The 9,146-nt window shown below is 38.7% G+C and overlaps 1 protein-coding gene across 4 annotated transcripts; it reads left to right on the forward strand.

The window, feature by feature from the left end:
- The first annotated feature begins 4,640 nt into the window (after positions 1-4,640).
- On the forward strand, positions 4,641-8,416 carry LOC113290259. 4 transcript variants are annotated; one of them, XM_026539855.1, is made up of 4 exons: positions 4,641-4,997; positions 6,266-6,430; positions 7,459-7,512; positions 8,336-8,416. In XM_026539855.1, the coding sequence occupies exons 1-3, from the start codon at positions 4,727-4,729 to the stop codon at positions 7,497-7,499; spliced, it is 477 nt and encodes a 158-aa protein (XP_026395640.1). In that variant the 5' UTR covers positions 4,641-4,726; the 3' UTR covers positions 7,500-7,512; positions 8,336-8,416. The 4 variants fall into 4 exon arrangements, with proteins under 4 accessions (XP_026395640.1, XP_026395639.1, XP_026395641.1 ...); XM_026539854.1 differs by lacking the exon at positions 8,336-8,416 and adding an exon at positions 7,947-8,288; XM_026539856.1 differs by lacking the exon at positions 8,336-8,416 and adding an exon at positions 7,802-7,820.
- The last annotated feature ends 730 nt before the right edge of the window (positions 8,417-9,146 follow it).

Raw genomic sequence — 9,146 nt, forward strand, 5'->3', positions numbered from 1 at the left:
CACCAGAAGTTTTGTTAACGAGAAAACCGTAAATGCAGAAAAACCCCGGGACCTAGTCCAGATTAAATGCACATTGTATTAAGACGCTAAAGACACTAGCCTACTACAAGCTAACTTCGGACTGGACTATAGTTGAACCCCAATCAGTATCCCACCGATTCAAGGTACAGTTGTACTCCTACGCCTCTGATCCCAGCAGGATATTGCGCACTTGATTCCCTTAGCTGATCTCACCCACAACTAAGAGTTGTTGCAACCCAAAATCGCAGACTTGATGATAAACAAATATGTCTCACACAGAAAAGTCTATCAAAGGATAAATCTGTCTCCCACAGAAAAACCCTAGGATTTGTTCCGTCTTTAGATATAAAATCAAGGTGAACAGGAACCAATTGACAATCCGGTATTATATTCTCGAAGAACAACCTAGATTAATCAATCACCTCTCAACAATCCTTATTGACTACACAAGTGGTTTGTCGAGGAATCACAAACAGTGAGACGAAGATGTTTGTGACTTCTTTATCTTGCCTATCGGAGAACTCTCACGATCTCAAGCCAATCAATAGATTGTACTCGTACGATAAAAGATGCAAGATCAGATCACACGACTACGATAAAAGTAGTATAGGTCTGGCTTCACAATCCCAATGAAGTCTTTAAGTCGTTAACCTGGTTTTAGAGAAGAAAACCAAAGGTTAAAGGATAATCGACTCTAGCGAGCGCACTGGTATCACACAGACGTGTGGGGATTAGTTTTGCACAATTCTAGATGTCTCCTTATATAGCCTTCAAATCAGAGTTTTGCCTTAGTTACAAAGCAATCCATATTCACCGTTAGATGAAAACCTGATTTAGATTCAAGCTAATATTTCTCAACCGTTAGATCGAAAACTTAGCTTGTCACACATACTTGGGTAGACGTTTACTGGGTTTGTGAAAACCATGCCCAAACGTGTACGTTGGTTCAACATAGTAACCCAAAAGGTTAACCATATGAGAAATTCATATTAACCTAGTTCTTCTTCACCATAACTAGTTCAATTGACTCAAATGAACTAGTTAGAGAGTTGTTCAATTGCTATGAGATCTTACGTAACTACACAAGACACAATTGAAACAAAGATGATTCGATTCGATGAATCGGCTCATGAACTTTATAGCCACGGTTTGCATAAAGCATTCCTTAGTAATTTAAGTTTCACGTTCAGCGCACATCTTTAGATCATAACCACTTAAGATCACAAACAAGTTCGCGGACTTAAGGCAACCGGCAGAGTTTTCCAAACTCAGCAGAAAATCTCGGCAAGGAGACTTCCGCCAGTTCGCGGACTAGGTTCGCGGACTGAGTTCGCGGACTAAACACGCAAACGAGTTTTTGGAAAATCCCAGCAGAAATTCTCGGCAAGAGAACTTCCTTCAGTTCGCGGACTGAGTTCACGGACTGGGTTCGCGGACTTGGCAAAGACAATTCCTCCGGTTTCTCTCAATCAACAAAGTTCGAAAACTTCGGATTAAGGAATACATGGTTATGTAATCTAAACTCTCATTTCAATCATTGAGACATTCTCAGAGGACGTTATATAGCCGTTGTTCACAGACCGTTTCACGTCAGAGCAATTCTCAAAGTAATTGAAACTTTTTATGACTTTCCTCACTAGGTGAAGATAAACTTGATCAAAGCGAAACGCTTTACCAACACACGATTTCGAGAAAAAGATAAGTAGTGAATACTCAGCTCGAAATGTCAAATGTGAATGATCCAGTATGTATAGCATACGACTTTTTGTCTCATAAGAAGTAGGAGATAGAATAGATAGACTTTTGAGTGATAAATAAGTTCAAGTCTCCACATACCTTTTTGTTGATGAAGTTCCACGGTTCCTTGAGTAGATCTTCGTCGTTGTATGATGAATCGACATGAGGTCCTTGAGCTCAACTACACTTTTCTATCCTAGTCCAAGACTTAGCTATAATAGACTATAAATAAAGACTCATAGTTTTGATCACTAACATTGACAAACATGCTTGATATAACAACGCATGCGAGGTCGACCGAGATATGCTCTAACAGATGTCACATTATCTTTAGTAATGCTTCTAGGAATACTAACAATGTTATCCATCAAGTTCAGGCATATGTGAATCTGCATCACTTAAACACTTCTATTACTGCTTATCGTCGTGTTACTGTGCATTTGCCTTGACAGCCTTCTCCTTTAGGTTTTCTGAAAATAAATGTTGATGTCTCTTATCATCCTAAATGTTTACTTGCTGGAATTGGTGTTCTAATTCGTAATCATGCAGGATCCTTCTTGGCAGCAAAGGGAAGGCTAAAAGGAACATGTAATGCTCATCATGATGAAACTTGGGCACTGATTGAAGCAATGGAAATGGCTACTGCAAATGGCTGGACTGGAGTCATCTTTGAGACTGATAATCTAGGTATATGTAATTATGTACAGGGCATTGATTGAAGCAATGGAAATGGCTACTGCAAATGGCCGGACTCAAGTCATCTTTGAGACTGATAATCTAGGTATATGTAATTATCTACAGAGAGGATTCTACGTCCTCCTTGGCAGAGCTTGCCTCTTCTTCGTAAGTGTGTTAGTTTTTGTAATATAAATCATGCTTGATCTTGTAAGTATGTTCATAGGAGTTGTAATAAACCAGCTAATGTTCTGGCTAAAGCCGTTCGCAGGCTTATGCTTGTTGAGGAATGGTGGCTAGGGTTGCACAAAACCGACCCAACCCGCACCCGGGCAAAATTTACCCACACCCGAACCAACCTGCCTAGACGTGGGTCGACTATGGGTGGCAACCTCAAAACCCGCCTTACATTGGGTTGGGTGCGGGTGACAACTCTTATCACCCAATCCAACCCGCCCGCCCGCCTAAAATCTAACCTAACCCAAATCGCTTCTTTTCTTTCTTAGTTTCTATCTTCTTCTTCTCTTCTTCGGTCCTCTCAACTTCACCTCAGTAACACCTAAATAAGCATCCCCAACTTCATTAAATACGACTAGAACTTCAGTGATTATGGAACGAAGGTGAAAAACAGTCACCAACAAAGCACCTGAAGAACAATCACCCAACATGAAAGAACGGCCACCCTACAGAGCTGAAGAATAGTCACCCAACATGGACAAGAATCACAAGATAAAGGTTCAACCACGAAGTGATTGATTGATTGTTTAATTTCTGATTTCTATTTAAACCGAAATTATCTTAAAATTTATTAGTTTATTTTGATTTTACAAATGCATGAATTTCTTTGCTAAAAAGGGTGAGTAAAATTGAAGTTAATAGAAGTGTTTTCGTTTTCCTTCCCTGAATAGAGGGTTTTATTGTTTTCTAAAGTTTTAATTTTTTTGGTATCATAAACTGAAATTGAAATATTGTGATTTTTGATAACTTTGGATGTAGTAGTTTCAATTTTGTTCTCTTTCTGTGTCGTTAATCTGGAATGTGTAACTTGTGTTCGTATGGGTACTTTTCTAATTGAATTCAAACCCCAGAAGATATTTTGTAGAAAAATCAATTTATAGTTTCGAGGTATAAAAATGATTTTTATAAACCCAAAAAGTGGATGAATCACATACATTGTTATCAAGAATAAACGACGGGTATACCCGCCACCCACCCGATCCAACTCGCCGTAATGTGCGTCGGGTGAAAACCGACCCATTGTAATGTTGTGTCGGTTGCGGGTGACAATTCCTAATACCCGCCATCAGTGGGTTGGGTGGTGGGTAAGGCAAAAATCAACCCAATCCAACCCATGTGCATCCCTAACGGTGGCAGCAACGGGTGATGCTACGTTGACATCAAAAAATACGGGGGCAAATCCTGTGAGGGAATCAAACGACCGAGGGAAAAACTTCTCAGCATTGGGATCAGAAGCGTGCAGATGTGGGTCCTGCAGCTGTGAGTCACGGGATTTGCTGCGGTGATTTCTCCGGTAAACCTAGCATTATTGGGCAGCAACCCCCTGCTATGTTAATTTCTCACCTAGCTTCTGATGTATGGGACGGGACGGTACGGGTTTTTGCCTAGCTCAGTACTTGTACCTCCCTATAGCCGGTACCTGTACCTTGTACTTGTACATGTACCTGTGCAGTACGGAACGGGACGGTACCTGTACCTGTTTAACTCGGTACGGGATGGGACGGTACCGGTTCTTTACCCGTAGCGTATGTAAAATTATAAAAAGAAAATAAGGCAAAAAATCTTCTAAGTTCTAAGTTCAGATGAAGTTATGAACCACACAAAAATTCCAAAACCCTAGAATCAAAAACCAAAAAATTACAATCAATTTCAAATCTAAAGAAATCAACAAAAACTAAATAGAAATGAATAAAAACTAATTAATTTTCAAAAACCCTAGCTATTATTAGACGTTATTACTTGTTGCTCGGTATTACGGGATGGGACGGGACGGGAATAGCCTAGAACCGATACTTGTACCTACTCTAGGCACGGTACCAGTTTTTGGTACTTGTACCTGTCCCATCTGACCGCGGTTCCGGGACGGTACCGATACGGTTCCACGGGACGGGACGGTTTCTGTGCAGCCCTGGATGTAACAAACAGTTGTATGTAATATATTTTCCTTTATTTAAAAGAAAAATCAAAACCCTAGAAATCTCCGATTAGTCTTATTTACATCATTTCTTCTTCTGATAATGAAATTACTTCTACTACGAAGGAAACCCTAAAAGCCATGAATATTCCATCAACACAAGTAGAAGAAGATCCTCCTCCTCTAGAAGAAACCCCCAAAGAACCAGATGATGAAGTTGCGAATTCTGAAGTTGGGAATACGAATGATTCCTCAAATCAAGATGAAGAATCTATTAATAAGACTTCGGATGCTTTAGCTAAAGGAATTTCATCTATTCTTGGTACTCTAATTAAGGAATTTGATACCAAGGCTCAAAATACAGCTACAAGTCAAGACCAGCTCTCTTCCGCCATTAATAGACTTACTGGAGGTAATTCCATTCCCATTTCAATTACATGATGATCATGCATTTTGATTTTTATAACTATGTTGTCTGAGGCGCCAATGTGGTGTTCTTTCGAATGCGACGCCTCGCCAGCAAAGGCGCCCATTTTTCCTAAGTTCCTTAAGAAAAGTAGCCTTAATCCGACTTCTTTCACGAGATATTAATGCCCAGCCTTTTATTTTTGGTTTGTTTCATTTCAATTAGGATTTGTACTAGCATATTGCTCAACTAGTAGGGATATTACTCCATATGTCTTACTTAAGCGCCAAGCCCGAACAACATAGGTTTCAAGGACTCTAATGTTTCCATGAATGACAATTGGTAGTAATTATTGATGGGATTGTAGCTGAGGTTTGATAGCCATGGGCCGTCGTTTCATTTACCTAGCTAAAATTTATGGAGTTTTGTGCATGATTTTGTAAGTCATGGAAGCCACTATGAAAGTCGAACATGATTTACTGTATGCCTTTGAATCTGACTGGTTGCTCTTTAACAGCATTCCATGGTTGTGAAAAGTGGTAGAGGCAGCCTTTCCTCATGGGCATTTTTTTGCCATTAAAAGGCATACACCTTTAACCTTGAATTTTCCTCCAAAAGGCGTCTCAAGAGACGTTTTTCATGGAAAATCAGGAACACGCAAAATAAACCTTCTTACCGGGGTATTTTTAAGTTACCTTGCAGTTCTTTCTTCAGTGTTATAAAACATTAAAAAACTTAGCATCTTTGTGTCGAAAAAAAACCTAAATTTGTTGTTGCTGTCTTGGTATCTCATGTTTCCGACCCATTCTTAAACATGATTGTATCTTGAGATGCTTAATTTCTCAGGAGACTTGTTTGGTTTATGGGCTAATTTTTTTTGAATGATTTTTTTCCCAGAACTTATGCTGTTATATTAAAGGTTTCAAATATTTCACTCATTTACATATTTATTTATCTTTTCGATGGAGTCACCGCCTCGTCTCTCACTGCATAACGCATTTTAAAACCACAGTGTCCATATTCAAGCTTTAGTAGCATAAGTTTGTCCTTCATTTTAGTTGTGCACTTCTGTTGGTCAATCAACAAAGAATTCTGCATAGGCAAAATATGGTAAGAAGAAGAGAAGTTCTCACCCTGTTTTGTGTTGTTGCTTGTATGTGTTATTTTCGTGTTAATTGGGTAAGTTAAATAAGGCAAAATAAATTGTACTCATCTTTCATCGCTGCAGAAACTAATTTTCTGCTATTGTTGTTGTTTATGTTGGATTCTGTCAGAGCTTGATCAACTGCTAGAAGATGCACCATTGCCATTTATTATGCAACATGCTTCTAAAATCTCAGGAGTTCGTAAGAGAGTCTTATCGTTGAACTCTGTTTTGAAATCTATACAACGTCGTATTGATAATATAGACCGGCTGATATCTACCGGCGTCCCACATGGTACTCCTTACTCTTTAAATTATTGTTTTTGTGATTTATATTATGTAAAACTGTTGTTTGTATTACAGCTAGGAGAAATCACTTCCTTTTCCGGTTATTTTGAAATAAATAAAAGCACGCGAAGAAACTCAGCCACCTATAAGCTTTTTATCTGGATTTCCATAGTCCAGTAATCCAGTTCCTTCACCACTAATATCCAGCTCAACCAAATGTAGAGTCTATAGCACTTGGCTTTAGCATCAAATCCACATAGAATGATTACGACAATAACTTCTGGTTTGGCTTTTCCCATGATCTCATCCACAATTTTGAAACCTTGAAATGTTTATCTCCTTAACATCCCATGTCACCATAAAGTTTTAGTCAACTTTAAGGTTATGACTTGCCTTAGTGCAGCTACTCACGCAGAACCAGGCGTCTACTTGTCTTCAGACTTCATGTGGATCCCATAAAGCATGTTTGCCAGTAGTGATTTAAACATGGGTGGGTGCTGAACCTCGCTATTTTGGTTTTCCGCCTAAAACATCAAGCCTATCTATAACTTATTACCACGCAGCAGTAAATTTTATCCAAATCATTTACTTTCCTGTTATCTACCCCATGGCCTGATTGCTTTAGTCTTTGAGTGTCTCGTTTTAGTTTGTACTCCCCTTGAATATATGCAACCATAGAAAAATTGCCTTTATCAGCCTCTTATACTTAGGTTCAAGAACTCCAGATGGAAAGTTACGGTGTTAGTTGATAGATTGTGTTTGTTGTATCTAGTTGAACCTCTTCTAATTGCAAGTGGACAATACATTGTTAAAGTTATCTACTTATATCTAAAGAATTATGGCACGATGATTGAACTCTTTCCAGCCCAGCTCTGTTCGTCAGGTGCTTTGATGATTTGATATCAAAGTCCAGTTGTTCGACTTTAACCTGAACTGATTTGGTTTTGCTTGGTGGAGTCTTTTAGTGTTGGAATTCAACTTTGCACTCCTCTTGTTTATATTTCAGCTTATAATTATATGACAATTACTTTGCAGAGAAAGTAGCAGCAGAAAATTCAGGACAGAACCAGCATTGATTGGTTGATGCAGGTACTAGCTCCATCCTATTGTCAGATATGTGTAAATTATGTATGTGAACAAGCCGTCAACAAAGTATTGAAGCACAGTGTGCCCTAGATGTCGGACCAACAGAAGATGCAGTGTATAATCAGGTCCTGCCAGTTGACCAAACATTTCTCAATTATTTTTTATATCAGTTGCTTAAGTGTCATTCCAGGAACATGAGCTATCAAAAAAAAAAAAAAGTCTAAATGGTTTGGCCTTTATATGTTTCTATTGATTTTGATGAATTCATCTTAACTTGGCTTGATGTTTCCAGGATAAAGTGGTCCCAAAATTAATGACAAGTCACATAAGTTTGACACATTCTAAGTGATAGCATGATGACACAGTCTAGTCTCTTTCTTTTGTGATACAATTTTGGTGGTCGTGCAATAATCTAATTTACGGTTAGTCCAAAACAGGCACTCTTGTGTGGTTATCATTAACTGATGCTCAACATTTTGTTGTTGTAGAAGATTACACGTATTTTATGGTAAAATAACTCTACCCTCACTCTGAATGATTTACATTTGATAAGACCCACACCTGTGATTCTAGCTATTTCATTTTCATCCCACAGCTCACTTATCAGAGCTGTTGTCAAATAGTACCAAGTCCAGTTACTTTCGACTTTAATCTCACATTTTAAGATATTAAGTTGAGTCTTTGTAGGGTTGGCCAGCAAGATGTAGTTCAAGGATAGGTTTGTGACTGAAAGAAATATGTACTGAGTCATTGCTGTTTAGCAGACCTATTCATTGTTACAGTACTGAATCATTGTCGTCGCTGCTGATCTATTTGCTTGTCTCAGTAACAGCCTTTTGCTTCAAAGTACGCTTAGCTCCGTAACTTGTCCTGAGAAGTACCCTGTTGTATTCATGGTGCTAATAGTCTCACTTGTACAAACTTAAAGCAGATTTTGTACCCTGAATCATTGTCGTCGCTGCACCGTAATAATTCGGGGTACGAGACTACAGTACAGTAAATCCTATTTCATGGTTACGAGAACTATGCAGAAAATAATGTTCCTTTGTAATTGGTAGTGCCGGAGAAGTTCTGTTTTCTTTGGTGTACATTGTTTGTTTGTTTGATGTGAAAAGGGAAAAATAAAGACAGTAATATTTTCAGGCTCTGGTGACTATGAGTTTGTAACTGATAAATCAGAGGAACCCACCCTCTTATTCAAGGCCCACTGAGGAACATGAACAACCATAGTTTGAAAATGTGTTGCTGAAATGGAATGAATCTCGGTACATTTTCTGAGAGTTTCTAGTTTCATGAAGAGCAGTAGCTCCTGACCAAAATCCAAGTGGCTTCCTAATACCTCCAATTGTTGCTGCTGATTAGCATCATTTGCTGCTAATTGATGTCTTGGTGGAAGTTGTATGAAAAGTCCGTTCGTGGGTAGGGATTTCTCGATGCTACTGCTTGCTCTTAGGGGTTGGAATCTATCTCAAGTTAGAGGCTTGCGAACAAAAGATCCCAGACATGCAAAGTACATTTTCCCACCGTGAATCCCAGGCAATTGTCAACTCTATTGTTAAATGTTGTCATGAAAATGTCAGCTGATTTCGTTGGATAATATCGTTTCCCAATGTAGTATTGAGTTTGTGATTACTCAA

The sequence above is a fragment of the Papaver somniferum genome, chromosome 6, assembly GCF_003573695.1.
Source record: "Papaver somniferum cultivar HN1 chromosome 6, ASM357369v1, whole genome shotgun sequence".
NCBI classification, from domain to species: domain Eukaryota; kingdom Viridiplantae; phylum Streptophyta; class Magnoliopsida; order Ranunculales; family Papaveraceae; genus Papaver; species Papaver somniferum.